The 21,894-nt window shown below is 45.5% G+C and overlaps 1 protein-coding gene across 4 annotated transcripts in view; it reads left to right on the plus strand.

Annotated features, from left to right (window-relative positions):
• The window catches only part of AGAP1 (ArfGAP with GTPase domain, ankyrin repeat and PH domain 1), a 426,302-nt gene that overhangs the window by 34,402 nt on the left and 370,006 nt on the right, over positions 1-21,894 (plus strand). For 3 of the 4 annotated variants that reach the window (XM_048500437.1, XM_048500447.1, XM_048500456.1), the window contains exon 2: positions 13,738-13,796. In XM_048500437.1, the coding sequence (XP_048356394.1) occupies positions 13,738-13,796 (59 nt within the window). Of the gene's footprint in view, positions 1-2,716; positions 2,834-13,737; positions 13,797-21,894 lie in introns of those variants that run through there. The other variant, XM_048500465.1, reaches the window with a different exon arrangement.

A 21,894-nucleotide genomic window follows, 5' to 3' on the forward strand; every position in this document is an offset into this window, starting at 1 on the left:
AGTGTTATGCTTGGCTGTTCTAGGTGCCCAAATAAGTACCACAGGTGTTTTTTTCATTCCCTGTCTACCCTGGTGATGTAGTGGTGCTATAACACAGTTCTCTATATAAAACCGCTATATTCCCTGCTTCTGAATATCAGCCTTCATTCAGAATACTGTACGTGGTTTAGAATATTTAGCTCATATTTAACATATTTTCTTTTGGGCAAAATCTTGATTTGTTTCTCCTTTTTTTGAAAGAATGACCTTTGAGAAGTTAAAATAGTTATTAGGTAATTGAGGTGCACTTTCTCCATAGGAAACAGGTTTGATGGGAAAGACGCTCCTACCTAGATGGATCCAGATGTTTCTAGTGTTGCTGTTTCGATGTTCTTTGAAGAGGTGTTCCAGTTTTCTGTTGGAATATACATTTCATTTTGGCAAGGAGTCTTAATTTTCTAACAGGATGTAGAAATTTGAGCGTGTGTGTGTGTGTGTGTGTGTGTGAGAGAGAGAGAGAGAGAGAGAGAGAGAGAGAGAAAAGGAACTGTCTCTGAAAAGTCTCAAGTCTTTGAACTCGACATTTGTACTCAAAAACGTTGTGCGGATGATTGAATAACCAAAAGATGAAAATGGATTCTTCTGTAGTAAGAAGCTTATTTTCATGGTATTGAGGGCTGGAAACTCTGGCATGGAGCCGTACACGGGGGCGGGGGGCGGGGGAGGATCTCATTGCCGCAAATCATTTAACAATTGCAAAACCTTTTGCGTTGAAAAATAAAATAAAATAAAAGTAACAGTGTTATGATGACTAAGTAAAGGGTGTTATGCTTATTTGGGACCAAGTTGGTAACATTTGCAATTATCTTATAGGCTGCAGAATAAATCAAATAATAATAATAATAATAATAATAATAATAATAATAATAATAATAATAATAATAATAATAATAATAATAATGATGATGTCAAATTCAGAAGGCAGCCCTGCTTGGATCCGCACGAATGCTACGCCGATACATTACAACTTCCTAGGCCTTTGGGTGAGCTCGAATTGTAATGAAGGCCAACAACCATCTAAAGATCTGGCAGCTGTGAAATCTACAATAATAATAATAGACAATATTATTAATAATAATTCAGATTCAGAAGGCAGCCCTGCTGGAATCTGCATGAATATGATGCCGATTCAACTTCCTAGGCCTCTGGGTGAGGCTCAAATTATAACGAAAGGCCAACAGCCAGCTAAAGAACTGGCAGCTGTGATATCAAACAAAATAGTTTTAAACATACATGTGTTTGAGACAGTCCAAAGGCTTTTGCTGCTTTTTGAGCTTTTAAAGAGGCTGAAAAGTTAGGTGATGTGCTGAGAGAATTCTCTTTACGATGCTCAGGTGTTCGTGGGACCATCCTGCTTCTGCCAACCAGACTCCTGCCCAGATAGCAACCCGGGTCCTCTTATTGGGGATATTGAACTCTGTGTGAACCTAACTTCTGAGGCCAACATGGTTTTTTGCTTTTACAGTTGCAGAGCGGCGTTGCACATTGCTGAACTTTGTCTAAAATCTTTTGAGCATGCTGGCGAAGGCTCAGGGTGGGCCGAGTAGCTGCATCTCTACACTCCGGGAGGGAATTCCTCTGTGCCTCCTGGACAACACCTCAGGAGCATGTTCTGGACCTGTTCGGAAATCCATGCTCCTACATGGGCAGACTTTTGGCTTCCGTGAGGGATGCCAGCCTCGCCCTGCCGGCATGGGTTTTCTGGGCTGCGCGGCCCCTGGTCTGGTAGTGTTTGCTCCTCACGTTTTGCCCACACCTATGACGGCAGCCACAGGTGCAAGGGACCCAGTAGCAGCACAAGCAACCTGCCCAGGGCTTCACAGCCCAGGAAGCCCACCACAGCTAGTGGATGCTGGGCTGGAAACCCTGCCCCCCTCCTTGTGTGGGTGCTTTGGCACCTGCAGCGCTCTCCTCGCCCCCTTTAAAGGATCCCCATTAGGATCCTTTTCACTCCCCGGGCCCTTTGGCCCTCCTCCAACCTGCCCCGCCGACCCCTGTGGCGGGCAGGCGCGCTCATTCCGCGAAGCCGCCGCCATCCAGTCCGGGCTTTGCGCGGCTCCCGCAGCAGATCTCGGGGCTGCGGGGCGGCTCCGGTGGGCTGATGGCAGGCGCGCAACACACGTGGCCGGGGCTCGGCTGGGGCGGGGAGCTCCGGTGGCGGCGGGCGGGCGGCGGAGAAGCCCCTTCCTCCCGCGGCTCCCACCTCCTCTTCCTCCTCCTCGGCGGCGGCGGCGGCGAACAACAAGCCCACGGCTGCTGCTGCTGCTACTGCCCGGCGCGGTGCATGGAGGCCGGCGGGGGCCCGCCCCGCTCGCCATGTACCTCGTGGAGCGCGGCGTGCACCCGCGGAAGACCGTCTACCGCATCTCGGTCACCCTGGTGAAGCGGGAGGCGCTCGGCCTCGCCCAAGAGGACGAGGCGGCGGCGGGCGCGCCTTTGGAGGCCGCCGGGCCGGCCGTGCGCAGCTGGCGCGCCCTGAGCGCCGGGCAGCTGGAGCTGGGCCGCCTGAAGGCGTGGAGGCGAGCGGCGCTGGGCTGCAGGGGCGCGGCGGCTGAAGCTTCGGCGGCAACAGCGGGAGGCGAGGCGGCGCTCCGACCCGGCCGGCAGCCGCTCCCGTTGCGCCGCTGCTGCAGCTTCAGGCACGGCGGAGGCGGAGGAGAGACGCTGCGGGCGCGCGCCCTGGCCCGGGCCAAGCGCCACGCCAGCTCGGGCTGCCTGGGCGCGCAGGAGAGCCGCTTGCTGCACCTCTCGCCGCGGGGCGCCCCCAGCATCGCCGAGGCCCCCCCGAGCAGAGGTGCTTCCCGGGGGGAGGGGGAGAGGGCGGGGGGAGGACCGGCGGCTCCTTTTCCTTCCCCCCCTCCCCCCCGCCCGAGCGTTACCAACCCGCCCCGCCCCATGCCTTAAGCCAGGGGGTGTCCCACTCTGGTGCTTCAGATGTTTGTGGACTACAACTCCCATCAGCCCCTGCTGGCACAGTCAATTGGCCATGCCAACAGGGGCTGATGGGGATTGTAGTCCATGAACATCTGAAGCGCCAGAGTGGGACACCCCTGGCTTTAGCCCTTCTTGCCTGGGCGCTCGCTGCACGCTGCCGGGCGGGAGGAAGAGGCCCTCCTGGCGTCTGGCAAAAGAGTGTGCCTGTTATGTAGGTCACTAGGTCAGGGACTCCTCTGCGGGCTGCCCCTTTGTGCCAGCCAGGCGGGGGATCCCCGCTCTCCTGCCGCCTTGGCCTGGCATCCAGGCAGAGGTCTGACATGCGTGACACTTTTTTGGAAAAAGGGGAATTAAAAAAATGGTACCTGCGTCCTGCAGGTTTGAGCCATTTTATGTGGTTGTGTTTTATGCGAGTCGTTGAAATGCTGTTGGGATTTCTGGAAAGCGAGCATACGTTCAGGGTCGGGTGGATGTTTCTTTCCCCCCAGGTGACTAGTAAAGCCTGCAGACTGGCAGTGTCTTTTAGGGCAGACGTACCAGGGAGGTAACTGATGAGCGGCATGCCGCAACTGCCCTTTGCGGCTCTGGGAATTATTTTAAGATGTCAAGGGAGGCTTGCAGCATCCCGTCAAAAGAAGAGTTTGGATTTATACCCCACCTTTCTCTCCTGTAAGGAGACTCAAGGCGGTTTACAAGCTTCTTTCCCCTCCTCTCCCCACAAAAGACACCTTGTGAGGTAGGTGGGGCTGAGAGAGTTCTGAGAGAACTGTGACTAACCCAGGAGTCTGCAATCTGCGGCTCTCCAGATGTTCATCAACTACCATTCCCATCAGCCCCTGTCAGCATGGCCAATTGGCCATGCTGGCAGGGACTGATGGGAATTATAGTCCATGAACATCTGGAGAGCTGCAGGTTGCAGACCCCTGGACTAACCCAAGGTCACCCAGCAGGAATGTAGGAATGAGGAAACAGATCTGGGTCACCAGATAAGAGTCTGTCGCTCATGTGGAGGAGTGGGGAATCAAACCTGGGTTCCCAGATTAGAGTCCACCTGCTCTTAACCACTCTACTGCTCTTCTTCCCTGCCTTCTCAAGAGTTACACTTAGTTGTGAGGGCAGTAAGAATTTTGGGAGAATGAAAGGCAGACTATAACATTTATTTGGGATGTGCTGTTTGTTTAGCATGAAGGAAAAAAGCATCGGTAGTTACTAAATTTCAGAGGTTGGGCTCGCTTGGAATATCTGTGCTAGGAAAAACCTGCGCTAGGTACACCTTTTCCCCTTGTTAAGTCACAGATGATTTATGGCGACCCCTGTAGGGTTTTCAAGGCAAGAGATGTTCAGAGGTGGTTTGCTGTTGCCATAAGGCAGGGTCAGGGCTGAGAATGTATAACTGGCCAAAGATCCCTCAGAAAGTTTCCATGGGGGAGTGGAAATTCAAACCTGGGTTTCCCAGTTTGTGTACGTTAGCGCTTTTAAAATTAAATCTAATAAAGGGAACTGCAGTCAGAGAAGCCAATTATACCTGAAAACAGAATTTCCTGGGCGGGGGGGAGAGAAGAGAAGAGAACTGTGCTTTTTCAATGGGGCCGAATTGGCAACCTGGAAGCAGCAGTTCAACAGAGAATGTTTTGTTATTTGTTAAATGTTCCACCTCTGTCTCGATTTGAAGCAGGTTGTGGTAGAGCGCATCACTTTAGTAGTAAGTGTTACAGCTCACTTAAAAAAGCTCGCTTTAAAAAGGTTTGGGTTCGTGGGAAACAGGGTGCCATGATGGAAAACATTGCAGATCTCATGGAAGCCAAATGGACCCGTCTGGAAGGGGTTGGGGGACTGACCTTACATAGAGGGATAAATTAAAAAAAAATACAGGAAGCATTCCTAAGACGTAGTCTACTCAGAGGGATATTCTCTGTTGTGCTGTGGGGCTTGTTCCCAGGGAAGTGAACTGCCCACTTAATTGCTGCTGGAGGCTAATTTAGTTGCTACTTTACCCCTTCCGTGTGTTCTGCAAACAGACTTTCTTCTCTGCTCCTGGCAGTCTGGAACCTGGAGTGGTTTTTTGTCAGTGAGGACCACGGCTGGATAGTGAGGACATCTGGGCTTCCGTGCCTTAGACGCCGTCCTCGGACCCCTCAGTCTTGCACTGACATTTGTGCCTCTGCTGATCATGATATTGAACCCCCTTCATCCCAGCACTGTTGAGCGATTGCCCGCATGGCGTCTCTAGAAGAGAACTCAGATGTAGCAGCCACAGGATGCTTTGGAATTCTTCCCATCAGAGATACCGAAAAACCAGTGTGGTTAAGGGTTAGTTAGTGTGTCAGACTAGGGCAGTGGTGGCGAACCTTTGGCATTCCAGAGTGCCAAAGGTTCGCCACCACGGGACTAGGGTCTGGGAGATGTGGGTTTGAACATCTACTATCCCAGGGAAGCTTGCTGGTGACATTGGGCCTGTCTCACACGCTCAGTCTCAGAGGCTCATGGGGACATGTAGGGTGCACGCCCTGGGTGCACACCAGCTGGTCTCCCTGGGTGCACGCCAGCTGACCATGTGGGGGTGGGTGGAGAATCCCCTCCCCACACCTCCTCTCAACCCTGCCCCGCCAGGCTGCTGCTTCAGCCGGTGGAGCCTCCGCTGGCTGAAGGAGCAGCCTGGTCGGGCAGGGCCGAGGGGTGTCTGGCGGTGGTCCAGCCAGATTAAGGTATGTGGGACCGGAGGGAGGGGGGAGCGGCCAGCTGGAGCAGGTGTTGCCCTGGGTGCCATCCCCCCCCCCACGCCTCTGCTCAGCCTCACAGGGTTGTCTTAAGGATGAAACTGAGAAGAGGAGAACTGTTTTGTAAGCTGCCTTGGGTTCTTCTTGAGGAGAAAGGTGGGGTTTAAATGATGTCCATAGATAAATCACTGGTGCTTGTTCATTCCCCATCCCACATCCAGTAAGAGCATGCATAGCGCCTGTCTGTTTTTACCACTACTAAGTGACACTTTTGTGGCACGGTGAATCTGTGTAGGTGCTGCTGTGGCTGTCCCGTGATGGGTAAAAGAAGGTAGAGGTGTACAAAAGCTTGCCGTAGAACCATGTGTCCGTTTATTGTTGCTGCAAGATCTTTGTATTTTAGGCAATAAATACAATCACAGTAAATATAATCCGCCAACAAATTAGCCCATTCCTCTTTGCAGCGTTTCCTTAATCAGTTGCGTTTTCCACAAGTGTGCATTTTGTTTGCTGAATGAGTGGATTCTAGGAATACTTGTAGGTCTGCCATGTTGTTGAGCAGTAATGGGACCTACTCAACGCCAAATAAAACCTTTTTAACTTCAGCATGGTAAAAATGAGTGTTTAATCTCTAATATAGCTAGAGAAGTGGCTCTTTCATATATCAAAGCGGTGGGCGAAATATGTCTTTCTACCATTATTTAACCATCGCAAACAGCAGTTTGCAGCGTTAATCCTTTCTTATCTTGGATATCAAGAGCCTGTACTCCAGAGTCTATAGAGGCCGTATCTGCGAGCTGTTCCGGCTGAATTTTAAGTGTGTGCATTGTATTTTTCCTTTGGTATTTTGTTGCATTAGATTTCCTTGGAAACAGAGACCTTTGACCATTAGACCTGACTTAAGAATTGTCTTGGAATTTTAATCACTCGCCCTGTGCAAAATCCAGACGGTTGTTTTTAAGGAGATTAAAACAAGACTTTCGCTCTGGTGGTATTTAATGAGTTCAGTTGTTAATTCCACAAACGGCATGTTTAATTTTTGTTGTTGATGATGAAATCTCTTTACTTCAAGGGCAGCACTTTGCTCCTGTCTTGTGTGGATTGACATTGACTTATCTAGGGGTGGCGAACCTGTGGCACTCCAGATGTTCATGAAGTACAATTCCCATCAGCCTCTTGGCCAATTGGCCATGCTGGCAGGGACTGATGACAATTTTAGTTCATGAACATCTGGAGCGCCATAGGCTGGCCACCCCGATTTATACTTTCGGAGGGTAGCGATGTTGGTCTACAATAGAACAACTGGATTCGACTCCAGTAGCACTTTAGAGACCAACAAGATTTTTGGGGTGCAAACTTTCAAGGGCCGAGCTTTGATGAAAGGAGGTTTGACTCTATACCCTGAAGATCCTGTAGGTCCCTAAAGCACTACTGTATTTAAATCTAGTTGATTGACATTGTATTCAGGAAGCTTTGAGTTCCTGTCTAATCTCTGAAACCACTATGACCAGGTGGTGGTTGGTTGGAGTACATTATTATAGGATAGGAGAAATTAACTTTGCCAGAATGAACTGCAAGAGCACCGTAGGAAGCAGCTAAGGTTCACAATCCACTTGCATTGTTAATGGCTTTCACAGCCGGAATCACAAGGATGTTGTGGGTTTTCCGGGCCATATGGCTGTGTTCCACTGGTATTTTCTCCTGACAATTCCCCTGCATCTGTGGCTGGCATCTTCAGAGGATCCTCTGAAGATGCCAGCCACAGATGCAGGTGAAACGTCAGGAGAAAATACCACTGGAACATGCCCATACAGCCCGGAAAATCCACAACTCACACTCGTTTCAATGACATCTTGATTTCCTCCAGATGCTTATGGAAACTCAGAAGAAAGACCCGTGACGCTGTGTAGCATTTGAAGCGGATGGACTGCGAGGAATAGAATGATCATTTCATCAGAATTAGAGATGAGCGTAAAGTGAGAATATTGAAGGGCTCCGGTACAGTTTGTGAGCGTATGAAAGAACTTCATGATCTCACCGGTTCCTATCCTGCAGGATACATGCCGCCAGAATTTGGGGCAGACTTTTGAGAAGGCGGGAGATAGCAGGGTCAGGATCAATCTTCCTGGGAGCTTGCTTGCTTTCTCGCTAGTCACCTGAATGTGCATTATGGAGAAGTGATTGTAGTGAGAGTTCACCATGTGCTCGTCACACACACACACACACATGGTAGCATTTACATGGGGGAACTGAATTGCTGTGTGGATGCAGAATTCCAAGGAGTGGTGGAAAACTAAGATCAGCTGAGCAAAGCAGGGGTCGGGGAACGGAACTGTGGAGAGAAACTGGAATGGGCAGTGATATTAGTATGCTTCTGAACTGTATTCTAGGAAGGTTGGCCAGAAACGGCTTCCTGTTATTGGAAGCGATACATTTTTCTCATAGGGAGCTTTTTACTGAAAATCCTACAGCTTCTACACTCAGCTGGCCTTGAGTTAAATCAGTGACCTTTAACATATTTAAATGTAAATATTGTCGTGGGTTGAGCCAGTGGGTTTAAAAACAAATTAGGAAGGCTTATGTCGGAGCCAAAGTAGATGGTAGTTGCATGGAAATAACCAGATGATTACAAACCGAACTAGTATTAAGACCACTGACTGGATTAAGTAAAGGAGAGAGGCCAAATGGTGCCCACAGCAATTTTTATGCTAGCTAGCGCAAAAAGGTTGGGTTGCCATGTTGCATAGAAGAAGAAGAAGAAGAAGGAGAAGAAGAAGAAGAAGAAGAGTTGGATTTATATCCCCCCTTTCTCTCCTGAAAGGAGACTCAAAGGGGCTTACAATCTCTTTTCCCTTCCCTCCCATAACAAACACCCTGTGAGGTGGGTGGGGCTGAGAGAGCTCCGAAGAACTGTGATGAACCCAAGGCTGGCATGTGTTGGAATGCACAAGCTAATCTGAATTCCCCAGATAAATCTGGTGGCTCAAGTGTCAGAGCGGAGAATCAAACCCGGTTCTCCAGATTAGAGTGCACCTGCTCTTAACCACTACACCATGCTGGCTCACATTCATTTTCAGAAGGAAGATTCATTTCTATTTGCTACCTGCCTTTTACCAAACAGTTGCCTGGAGTTAGGGAAGGGGTCCAAAACCCTTTTGAGCTTGTGGGCACATTTGGAAATTTGACACGGTGTGGTGGGCACAGCAACAAAATGAATTCCAACGCCTTTTTCAGTAAGAGTTCAGAGTCATGTGCTGTAGTGTGCTGCCAAAATAACACTAAAAAACCCCAACTGTACAGCCAATCAGTGGGTGACACCATGATGCTAACAGGCACTGCATGGGGGTCCCTGAGCTTGCGAGTAGTTACAACCAAGAATTCCCTTTCAAAATACCCCCTGGTTTCATCTGTTTATGCAATCAACACCTTCAAGAAACTACCTTTGGCTCACGAGTATAGTCTGTCTCAGAAAAAGATGTTAGTAGGGTTATATATTTCCCCGCCACAGAACTCAACATGCCTGACCTTCTTTGTTGTAGAATGCTCCGCCTGGGTCCTAGTGCCTACCTAGCCCCCTCCCCTTTGCAAAAGACAAGTATTGGTGGTAGTCATTCAGTGAACTAGAAATGCTCTTGTATCAAAGCACCATGTTTAATAATGCACAAAATAATTGTTTTGACAAAGGCAGCTCGTAACAATGAATTATAATCATATTCATTTGGGATTATAATCTGATATGGAAGCATACACTTTTCTTGACCTCTATGCCTCAACAGACCATACTAACTTCTTTTTCTGAGACAAAGGCTCCTTCCGCACATGCAGAATAATGCACTTTCAAACTGCTTTCAGTGCTCTTTGAAGCTGTGTGGAACAGCAAAATCCACTTGCAAACAGTTGTGAAAGTGGTTTGAAAACGGATTATTCTGCGTGTGCGGAAGGGGCCAGAGTCTAGTCAAGGTGAGAGAGGAGTTCCTTAAGACTTCCATCAGTGTAGAGTTTGATAAAGAGTTTTGGTTACCTGTCAGCCAGTAAAGTGCAGTCGCTGATTCCCATAGCCATAGCGGTTTATCCCAAAAAGCAGTTTACAGTATATATATGATATAATTGTCTAATCAAATTAAACAAAAAGGGGCTTGACTTTCTTTGTGTAACGCAGCTGCAATTCCAAGCATAATCCTTCCTAGCATAATAGGCCTGAGAAATACTTGCCCTCTCAATATCCTGTTGGTCATTGGATAATCTGTGCTACAGTTAGGCTTGTGAGCAAATAAGGTGTACATTACTGAGAACTTTACACTGAGTGGGACAGGTCATTCTATTAGGACTGACCAGAACATCACACAGTAAGAAGCAAGCATGGAGCATTCGCCATAACTTTCCTGACCTACATAATTAATTAAAAAATGAGGAGGAGGAAAGAGGATGGGGAGACAGAAAGATGGTTCTAAATTTCGATTTTTTTTGAGTTGCGATTTCAACTTTTGTTTTTTTGTGTTTTAGCATATTTTGTGTGTTTTATCAACGTTGTCAGCCTCCTTGAGATCCATGAGGGAAGAAAGGCGGCTAATAAATGTTTTAAATAAATAATAGATGTTTGTGGATGTCGCAGAAAAGCACAAGTTTGCGTACTGAAGTAGAGTGTTGGAAGTATTTCAAAGGAGCGGTCCGTTTCCCAGTAGTTCTGTGCTTTCATTAAGCTGGACGTTCAATATGTGATTTCTGTGGGATTTAGAACTTTCCCACAACTTGATGGTATTTTGGTAGCATTAGTATCAACCAGCATATATTCCACGATTGCTGCATTTGAATCTTTTTAATGAACCAGTATGCCTTTCAATGTAGTTTTTCGTACATTTGAGATATACATGTACCTAGTTCATCCCATGTCTATTGAATTACCATATATACTCATGTATTAGTCAAATTTTTCAGCACATTTTTAATGCTGAAAAAGCTCCCCTCGACTTATATACGGGTCATTAAATTTTTTTTGTGTTTTTACTTTGCTGGCCAGCAGGGGGGGCAGTTTTTATGCTAGCAACATCAAAATTTCAGGGTACCCTCAGAAGACACTCCTGATGATACCAGCCAAGTTTGGTAATGTTTGGCTCAGGGGATCCAAAGTTATGGACCCCCAAAGGAGGTGCCCCCATTCCCCATTGTTTTCAATGAGAGCTATTAGTAGATGAGGCTACCGATTTGAGGGTCCATAACTTTGGACCCTCTGAACCAAACTTCACCAAACCTGGCTGGTCTCATCAGGAGAGTCTCTTTATGATACTAGCCAGGTTTGGTGAAGTTTGGGTCAGGGGATCCAGTTATTGATCCCCCAAAGGGTGCCCCATCCCCCATTGTTTACAATGGAAGCTAATAGTAGATTTTCCATTTCTGATAATATCCCTCTTAAAATCTAAGTTGGGTTACATTTGGACATACAGATGATGATGAGGAATCCAGTTGTGAAGGATTTTAACTCCTGTGTTTTAGCTTGGTTGCTGATTGAGCTAAGGTTTTTGTACTTTTAAAGTTACTGTTGAGACCATATTGTTCTTGTTGACCCTCTTTTCCACTTACAGAGCCAGTTTACTGTTTTCATTTAACCTACTGATGCCTCAATTGATGAAATTTTATTGGTATCTATTTTTATTTTTGAAATTTACCAGCAGCTGCTGCATTTCCCACCCTCGACTTATACGTGAGTCAATAAGTTTTCCCAGTTTTTTGTGGTAAAATTAAGTGCCTCGACTTATATGCGGGTCAACTTATACACGAGTATATACGGTAATAACTTAAAGGAGAAGGAAATTGTATATTTTAAGCACTCTGCTATTCCCTGATATGAAACGGAAAAAACTTTCATCAGTACAAGCTGCTGAAAAAGGCTTTGGAAAATGTCTCGAAACTCTAAAGTAAGTTTTTAGAGTTTTGAGACTTTAGAGTTTTAAGACATTTTCCAGTGCCTTTTTTGGCAGCTCGTGCAGATGGAAGCTTCTTTAATTTCATATCAGGGAATAGTAGGGTGCATTTAAATGTAAGGGTAAGTCTTGAGATATAGTTTTGCCAGTGAATCCTGCCTTTCCTTTGGGTCATGTCCTCTGCCTGGAATTGAAGATAAAACTACAAACCGTGGCTGGCTGGGAATGTGGAAGTCTTCGATATCCAAGGAAAAGGCTTCTTGTGGGAACAATAAACTATAGTGTTGTTGTGTTCTAAGGATTGCAAGGATCAGTTTGTTTATTTATTATATCCTTCCCTCCTCTACTACAGTGGGACTCAGGGTGGGTAACAACAACTTATGTATACATCTAAAACTAAGGCCCCTTCCGCACACGCAAAATAATGCGTTTTCAAACCACTTTCACAACTGTATTGTCGAAGGCTTTCACGGCCGGAATCACTTGGGTGCTGTGTGGTTTCCGGGCTGTATGGCCGTGTTCTAGCAGCATTCTCTCCTGACGTTTCGCCTGCATCTGTGGCTGGCATCTTCAGATGATCCTCTGAAGATGCCAGCCACAGATGCAGCAACATCGGCATCTAAATGCACTGTGTGCAGGCTCCACACAGCACCCACTTTCACAACTGTTTACAAGTGGATTTTGCTATTCCGCACAGCTTCAAAGAGCACTGAAAGCAGTTTGAAAGTCATTATTCTGCATGTGCGGAATGAGCCTAAGAATGGTTAAAAAGAGTTAATGCTATTAATGAATAAAAATAAAATATAAATAACTAATAATAAAACATAAATATAACATAATAATTAACAATGGTGCCGATAACTCCCAGCAGAGTTGACTCTCGAGAATATCCCCAAAGATTGTGGAGAGAGGGACCGGGGCCATATAGAAGTAAGTGGACTCTGTCCAGTGACTTGTGGATGTAATAGAGCAGTCGAAAGTCCTCAACCGTTTGCCTGGTGGAATATTGTAATCTCGTAGGCCCCGTGGAACAGGAACACATCCCACAGGGCCCTGCTGTCCTCCTTTGTTTTGTTACTTTGCCAAGGGATGTTTTCTTTATCAGATAGTTGGGAATAAAAATGTTTCCTGTGGATTGTTGCGCTACAAAAAATGGGCATAAAACAGCAATTGGGGAGAGGTTTTATCCAGCAGACCCCCCGGGCCTTTTGCTGCTGTCCTCAAAGAATTAAGAAAATAAAGATGTCTTTGCACAAGTTTGAGAACGTGCAGGGCTTTTAAGCGTGCTGCTGCATCAGCTTGCAAAAGAAAGCTGCCAGACTACTACCCTGTTTCCCCGAATATAAGACATCCCCTGAAAATAAGACGTAGTCGAGGTTTTGCTGAAGTGCGAAATATAAGGCATCCCCCGAAAGTAAGACGTAGCAAAGTTTTTGTTTGGAAGCATGCCTGACGAACAGAACACAGAAAAATAAGACATCCCCTGAAAATAAGACATAGCACATCTTTGGGAGCAAAATTTAATATAAGACACTGGCTTATTTTCGGGGAAACACAGTATATCTGGGGTGCCAGTGGCAAGTGTGGCCCAGAGAACATGCACAAGGGCATGCATGAAACTCTCGTATCACTGCTGGGACACATCTAGAGCTTGCGTGCATCTGCCACCATTCTGTCAGTCCCCTCTTCCCCCTTGAAGCACTTGCAGGCAAGTTCCGGGTAGGAAAGAGACAGGTTTGATGGGCCGTTCCCCAGTCTCTAAAGGAAGAAGCAAATTTTGTCCTGGATCCTTTGGGGGCAATAAGAACATTGGGTGCCATGGGGCAGCTGATCTCCTCGAGCAATATCCTGTTGCAGCAATTCCAACTATTCTCAACTAGCGTCAGTTGCTCCAAGCATCTTTGAGAAGCAAGCCCTTAATTTAAAACACTAAGGCTTCAAATGTAGGGCAAAGCCTTTGTGCCTTCCATCATTTTTTATAAGGATTCCCTTGCAGTTTTAGGTTTGCTTAAGGAGAACTTATCTCCGAGATAGAGATTTTTTCGTATCAGGTTATTATCACTTATAGGAAAATTTAATAGTGTTGTGTTATTAAAAATGCTTTATAAAAAAAATGTTCAATTTTACAGATGCCTTTGTAAATAGCCAAGAATGGACACTAAGTCGTTCCGTGCCAGAACTCAAAGTGGTAAGTAAATTTTCAATGTCTGCATTTCCTTTTCCGTTTTGAACAAGTGCTTTTGAACTAATTCATTGTTGATCCTTCGTATGACAGATTTGTTCTGTTCAGCTGTTGAAATATCATTGACTATAAAAGGTTGATCACTAAAACATGAGATATGTACTCTGTTTATACACAGTTTTGCATGAGGTGGAATGATGTCTTTGTTTTTGAGATTTTCTGCTCCATCTTTACATATTAAATAGCTCACCCTATTACTATGAAATGTTACTAGGTCCTCTTTTTGTGACATGAGGGAGGGACTGTATTTTTCCAGAGCACTTAACAGTGTTTTCAGCAGAAACTCGTGAGGTACATTTTAAACCGCAGTATTCCTAGCATGTTTACATTGTCAAGTGTAAAAATAAATAAATCCCAATCGTGTTTAATAGCATTGTCTGGGGTAAAAAAAACCCTCCAGTTCTCAAAATGGGTGGCTATTTTTCTGAAATTCTTTTAAAAAAATACCTCAGCTGCTTTTCTGAATACAGAAAGCAGTACGTGGTTGTATTTTGAAGATTCTGGGAGAAAGTTTGAACAGGCCCACTCGGATGTAAGTCCCATTTTAGCCAGTAAGTCTTACTGCCGGGAAAGTGCTTCCGCAGATGGATTTCACCCCAGTTGCTTGGCAAACACTTGTTCACAGAGGCGTTCCTCCCATTGGGCAAAGTGGGCAGTTGCCCAGGGCGCCACCTTGTGGGGGGGCACCAAAAATGCAGGTGGGATTTTTTGAATTTTCAGTGTTTTTTCTGTTTTTGGCTTGCAGGGGGTGCAGTTTTTAGGCTAGCAGCACCAAAATTTCAGGGATTTTTCAGGATACTATCCTAATGATATCACCCAGGTTTGGTGAGGTTTGGTTTGGGGAGTCCAAAGTTATGGATTCCCATAGGGAGTGTCCCCATCCCCCATTGTTTCCAATGGGAGCTAATAGGAGATGGGGGCTACACTTTTGAGATGCCATAACTTTGGACCCCCTGAACCAAACTTCACCAAACCTCGGTAGTATCATCAGTAGGGTCTCACGAAGATACTCTGAAATTTTGGTGCTGCTATCTTAATAATTGCACCCCTGACAGCAGGCATCCCCTGACCACAGGCATTTCCCCAGATTTTCCTTTTAAATCCACCCCCTTCCTGCCAATGCTTGCTTGCTTGCTTTCTTTCTTTCTTTCTTTCTTTCTTTCTTTCTTTCTTTCTTTCTTTCTTTCTTTCTTTCTTTCTTTCTTTCTTTCTTTCTTTCTTTCTCTCTCTCTCTCTCTCTCTCTCTCTCTCTCTCTCTCTCTCTCTCTCTCTCTCTTTCTTTCTTTCTTTCTTTCTTTCTTTCTTTCTTTCTTTCTTTCTTTCTTTCTTTCTTTCTTTCTTTCTTTCAATGCCTAATAAAGGTCATTGTTGTTGTTGGGGGGGCATCAAACCCAGGTTTTGCCCAGGGCTCCAGTTTGCCTAGGTACGCCACTGCTTGTTCACATTGTAAGGCAAATGTTTGAATCTTTGTGCAGGGGGCAAGATGGAGATGAGAAAAGAGCCCTTCAGTCACGGGCTGGCTATATTTGGGAAGGCTGTGTGTGCTTTGGTACATACATGTGTTACGAGAGCAAGTCCCTTCATGCAGTTCCTTGTTCTTTAATTCAGGCTTCAGGCATGCAAGGAAAAGTTTAAGAGTGGTCAGTAACTGTGCTTTGCCCCAGAGGGAGCAAGCCCTGACCTTCTGAATCCAAGATGAAGACTAAGTGTGGGGAAGAGGACATACTTTTATCTTGATTCCCTTTTAGGCCTCCAAGGTCAAAAACAGAGGAGCCACATTCCATTTAATTAGCTGATGAAATTATTGCCTTGTTATCTGTGAGAAAAGGGAGGGCTTAGCCTGCAGATCAGTCCTATCACTTTATCTCACATTTGACCCTTGAGTCATCTGACTATCAACAGGGTCATCTGGCTGTCAACATCCGACTGTCAACAGGGTCATGTGATTAACTTACATCACCTGCCACAGATCTGATTGGACAATAGGCCCCGGCCAATTCAGACCTCCTGGCCATAAAGTTTAGCCTTTCCAGCCTAATTTTGTGCTTTTTTGGTGCCTTTTGAGCCTTGTAACTCAGACATGCTGTCTGATATGCTGACACTCAAAGAAAGTTCCCTTTTGAATGCTGGGAGATTCCAACTGAGATGGTCACAATCTGTTATTTTGAACCAATTCTATTTATTGTGTAGTTACTCCCTTTTGGTTGCTGTTTGAAATCCTTACTGCTCCTGTTCTTATTGCACAATTTTAATATATTCCTATAATTATATTTTGTGGTGTTTTGTCTCCAGGTCGCTTCAGTCTAATTCCACTACCTAGTATCACATGGCTACACCTACCAGATTAATTGTTTTATGAAATTCACTCTGCAAGAGGTCTACCTTGCAGGGCTGACTGTCTTGATTGTAATTTCAGCAGGTTGTAAGATTGCCCCTTGGCTTCTGGCTGTTTGAGTAGTGAAAATGGGCTGGTGGCAGCTACCAAGTCTGAGGTGTGAGGATTTGTACCCAAGGTTTTGTAATTTTGTGTTTGCTGACCTAAACAAAACTCCCTTGGACTAGGGCAGGGGTCTGCAACCTGCGGCTCTCCAGATGTTCATGGACTACAATTCCCATCAGCCCCTGCCATGTTGGCAGGGGATGATGGGATTTGTAGTCCATGAACATCTGGAGAGCCGCAGGTTGCAGACCCCTGGACTAGGGGTTCTCAACTGTGTGCTGTTAAATTCTAATCAGATTTTGGTGACCCCAAGCCAACGAGCCTTTCTAAAAACGATGACCACATATGCTCATAGTTTTAACCTATTTAGCAGTTAAATTGACAGTCCTTTCCACCTGCACTTCTGAGGCCAAGTTTGTGCAACTTCCCATTTCAGGAGAATAAGATATTGGCAGTAGCAGTTGCCTTCAAACAGAATTCTTTGGTTTGGGCACAAAGCTCCAAATGCAATGAATGACACCAAGTATTACGTTTGTGACACAGAACAGGAGGGAGACGTTCAGAATGCAGTCGGCCTGCTTCTTCCCTTCCTGCCAGAAGCCCATCCGCTGAGTGTGTCGGGTCATGTGCAGTAGCTCCAAACAGATAGAACCATTTCTCCAATGTTCAGTATTGTCCATCATTTCCAGGCTGAAGAATCTGCCAGGAGTCTAGTGAATCCTCGGGACAACCTTTCTGCAGTCTTATTTCCAAAGCAAATTGTCACATCGTTGGTTCTCGTTTGAGGCCTTTATTCGCAGTCCAGCCTCTGTGTTCTGTTTAAGGCATAGCCTGTCAGGAGGAAGTCTGGATCTGTTCTGAGGTGAGATAGAATTGCACCCTGTGCAACCCTGCAAGATAGGCCCCTCACCAATGACAGCTGGTTTCCAGTAGCAACCGTTTGAGACCAATCTATGAGCAGTCATTCGAACTAGTTCAGCACACATTTCTTGATGTCTGCTTCTGCCTCCAGGCGCCTCGACAAGATGTCACGATGTGCTGTATCGAAGGCTGTAGATTAATCTCCCCCTTTTCATTTTATCCACCCTTTTAAAAATCCCACTACCCTTTCCCTTTCCCTTCTTTTCTTTTACAATAAATCTTTTTATACAAACTTTTGTGGGGCTTCACTTAGTACAATCTATTTATCAGGGATATGTCTCTTAATCTCTTCCCCATCTGCTAGACTGCATGGGTGCTACCATGTTGGGTACAAATTATTTTGTTATTGCTCTAGTACTTCGTTGGAAGATTATCTTCTCATGGAGGTGGGGAGCCATCTTGTTTGGGTTTGTTCCACTCCATCTCAGAGAGACAGGAAACCAACTTTTTTAGCCACTTGGCCCTCCCTCGCCGACATTCCTTTTCGACATAGTGCTTCATGTATTGCTTAATTGTTAGAGTTTATTTTTCCTTGCCTGGCTTTTTTTAGCCCTTCCTTAGCGGTTTGATGTTACATGTTTAGGTTTTACTCTTCCTCCATTTCTGTGGTTTCTTGTTATCCACATAATTGTCCTGTTAGTTTTCTGTCGGTACAGAGCTCAGTAGTCAACATACTGGAGAAGATGGCTGCCGAACAGGGCACAGGAAGTGGCTAAAAAAGTTGGTTTCCTGTCTCTCTGAGATGGAGTGGTTGTCAGTTCCAATCTTCCCCCACAGTGTGGAAATGTAAGGATGTACTAAGTGTCTTTTGGTACACTCACTTCATGTTGGTTAACAGTCAGCTGCGCTTGTACCGGGGAACAGTCAGGTAAGCTGCGCTTGTGCCGGGGAACCTGCCCCAGAATTCTCTGCAATATGCCAGGGTTCCATGGCGGATAGTGAGTGGATCCCTGCAGAATGTGAAAGTGGAAAAGGTAAATAATAATGCCACAGATCGGGCCCTCAGAAAGTCCCAAAGCAAAAGTTCTCTTTGCCTTCATTTAAAAGATTGGGCACTGGCTCCAGGATTGTGTGTTCCCTCTCCTATGGCCTCTCTAGAGAATTTTTTTTACTGCTTTCCCCGTTTACAGAACTGTGGGCTACTCAGGTTTGGTTACCTGATGTCCATTTATTTAATTGTGTTTAAGGTTTGTGAAGTACTGTTTGGCGTCTGAGAGGGGAGGAAATGACAGGAGGGGAATCCTCTACTACTTTGTGTGTTTGTACGGCAGGGCCTGTAAGACAGAGCTGCTCTGCCAAGCAGATGGTTGAGGACAGCAATGCTTTCCATCTCGCTGGCCTCCCTTCTCTCTGCCTTCCTTCCTCTTCTCATCCTCAGCATGACTGACTAGTAGGTTAGTGTGCGGGATGGTTTTGTGTACCTATCCCTCGGATTTTAAGGAGTGTCAGGGTTTAATTGGAATTGGCTTTTGGCTTTTATTTGATATTTTAATTCATTGTTATATGCTGCCCTGAACTTTTTAGGGAAGGGCGGCCCAGAAATCGAATAAATGAATGAGTAAATGAGTAAATAAATGAATAGTTTCTGTGCTTGTGAGGCAATTTGGCGGCTACAGTGCAAATGACCATCTTCAAGCATTGATGTCAGGGTGGAATAACAATCCTGTTTAAGGATCACTGCTAGGATCACTGACGACTCTACATGGGCAAACAGCATAAATTGCTTTCACTGTCTCTGCTTCACAAGATATCTGAGATGAAATAGTCCTTGCCCCTTTGTGCCTTGTTGCGGGAGAGGACTCTGACCAAATTCAGCAAAGAAGAAGAAGCACAAGTGACCCAAGGCCCTTTTGCCTTCTTCAGACTTAAGACAGGGACAGGTGACTGTGGTACTGAAACCGTTGCTGAGTCCAGTTGCAGAACCTAGAGCAGAAGTCATTTCTAATGTTTTCTCAATACTTAAAGCCTCTACCCTACTTAGGACACGTTGCTTTCCCTGTGGGACTCTCTTTGTGAGAGTCCACTTAAAACTCACCTGGAAGTCACCATTTAAAATACAAATTCTGTTTGTGAGGCCCCAACCCCTAGCATATCTTTGGTCTTCTACACTGGATCCAGCCACGCAATGCAGTCTTCAATGCTGGAGTGGTAATATAATTGGCATCTTTTCCAACATGTCTTGCCCTGGTACCCCACCCTTATTATTGGCAAACAAGTGAGTGGGCTGTGAGTGGAAATCAGTATCACCCTTATCGTAGTTACTAGTGTAAACACCCTAAGTTCAATGTCCTCCCGTCATCCCCCATTTCTCACCTATTCCGTGACCCCAGTTATTATTACCGGTATGTTTCAGACTCCACAGGAACCACCTTCTTCCAATCTGATGCCACTTCCACTGGTGTCTCTGGGGATCCAACCCTGCATTACAGCCTGCTGTTCAGAAGTTTGACCCTACTAAGGCTCCATTACCGACATCTTCTGTTCCATCTTCCCTTTGGGATCATACTGCCATTTCTGTCTTGGTTTCAGACTTTCCCCTCTCTATTGGCCCTCTTAACTTTTTAATATTGTCTCTGAACCTACCTCTTTATCTCCGATTAAAGATATTTGCAGCATATAGTGAGGATGGATTGGAGCTGCAGGTTGTCCATCACCCAGTGCCAGAATCCAGTCTTGTTTAGTTCAGCCAGAATTTCAGCCATTGGTTGCTCTTCCAGTTCTGCCAGCCGTTCTTCAGCTGGTGAGACACTTCAGGAAACCCCATCCATGCCTTCAATACCTAAAAGGACTGAAATCCTTTCAAGAGTACAGGAGTTTCACTTTCTGCCTTAGTGTCTTTTCCAGACTGTACTGTGGTGTTGGTGTCCCAGGGTATAGGGAGACCTCATCTTTTTCTGTGGGAGGAGGTTTCTCTGGTCCTAGGCCAATTAGCCATGCTGGCAGGGGCTGATGGGAATTGTAGTCCATAACATCTGGAGTGCCAAAGGTTCGCCACCACAGTCCTAGGCCAACTTTCGCAGACAAATAGATAATACTTTCAAGGACGTGGCATTGTTCTTCACTAGGTATCAGTTCCTTACATTAAGACTTGTGGTGGGGTCTAGTTCCAAGAACATGACTATAGCCATTGTCCATTTTTGACACCAGGGCTTCAATCTCTGCTTTTGACTTGAGTTAGGGTCGAGGACTTGTCTTTTGAAGAGGATGGTATCTTCACTAACAAAACTGGTGCTATTTTGGAGATGTTTCAGAAGGTGCAGCCAATTGTGAACATCTCCTCGATCTATTAGATGTCACCCACAACATTTGACATGGTTGATTACATTCTTTTGACCCTCTGCCTCGCCATTACTGGAGTATGGGGGATGGCCTTAAATGGCTGACCTTGTTTCTCTGGGAGCAGAGACAGCGGGTAGCGCTAGGAGAGGGGTGTCCTGGTGACATCCTCTTGTTTGTGGGGTGCCGCAGGAGGCAGTCTTCTGCCCAAAATTATTTAACATCTGTATGTGATCCCTGACACAGCTGGTTTAGAGCTTTGGACTGGGCTGTCATCAGTATGCAGATGTCTTCTCACTGGTTTTGGTTATTGTCTTTGGTACCAGTTTTTTATTTATTTATTTATTTATCTATCATATTTATATACCGCCCTCCCCCTTTGATTTCCAATATTGCATGTGGAGACCATGCTTACTACCATACCCTTTTCAACAAAAGGAACTAAGTAGAATTGTAACTTCATCCACCACGCGCTGGACCATCTTTGTTCTAGAATGCTCTGCTTGGGTCCTAGTGTCTACCTAGTTCTATTAGGTAGGTACTAGGACCCAAGTGGAACATTCTTAAACAAAAATGATCCAGCATGTGGCGGATGAAGTTACAATTCTACTTAGTTCCTTTTGTTGAAAAGGGTATATTTTGGTCTGCCACCATGAAAGAATATTTTTCCTTGGGTGGTAAGATAATTTAGATCATATCTTTGGCTCCATTGATCTACAGAATCAGGATATGTGTTTAGCTCTTTGATTTTTATGGTTTTAAACTATATTATATATACTTTTCATATTTACTTGTATTATATGATGTTGGCTGCCTGAAGGCCAGCCTTGCTGGGTAAAGGTGGTGTATGAAATAAATTAAAAATAAATACATTAGCTATCCACTATTAAACTACCACTGAATACTGTTATTCTGTATAAGAAATGGCAGCACGTGTTCAAGTTCTACACAGAGTGAGGCGAGGGAGGGAGGGGAGGGGAGGGAGGGGTGGCATTCAAGGGAGGGGGAGGGGCCCCGCATCTAGACATGGCCCACCCACCCTAGCGGAGGGAGGAAAGGGAAGGGAGGTGGTGGGGTGCCATGTAAGGGAAGAGGAGGGAGGGAGGGAGGGGTGGCATGCAAGGGAGGGGAGGGGGAGGGGTTCAACCCCCCAAAATCGGAAAAATTTGTACAGAAAAATATATGCAGTACTTCCCTATCAAACCTAAATTTATTTTTACTGATTTAACAACATAAAAGGCACAGATTATAACTTGACATATGAAATTGTACTTTTTGGCATATTTGTTGAAATTAAAAATATAAATGTCATAGACTGGCATATTTGGATATCAATTTATTTATAATATCGAAAACCTCGAGTACTTTAAGAGTGTAGCATCATTAAAAACGTTATAGCATATAAAG

The sequence above is a fragment of the Sphaerodactylus townsendi genome, linkage group LG01 (genome assembly GCF_021028975.2).
Source record: "Sphaerodactylus townsendi isolate TG3544 linkage group LG01, MPM_Stown_v2.3, whole genome shotgun sequence".
Taxonomy (NCBI): Eukaryota; Metazoa; Chordata; class Lepidosauria; order Squamata; family Sphaerodactylidae; genus Sphaerodactylus; species Sphaerodactylus townsendi.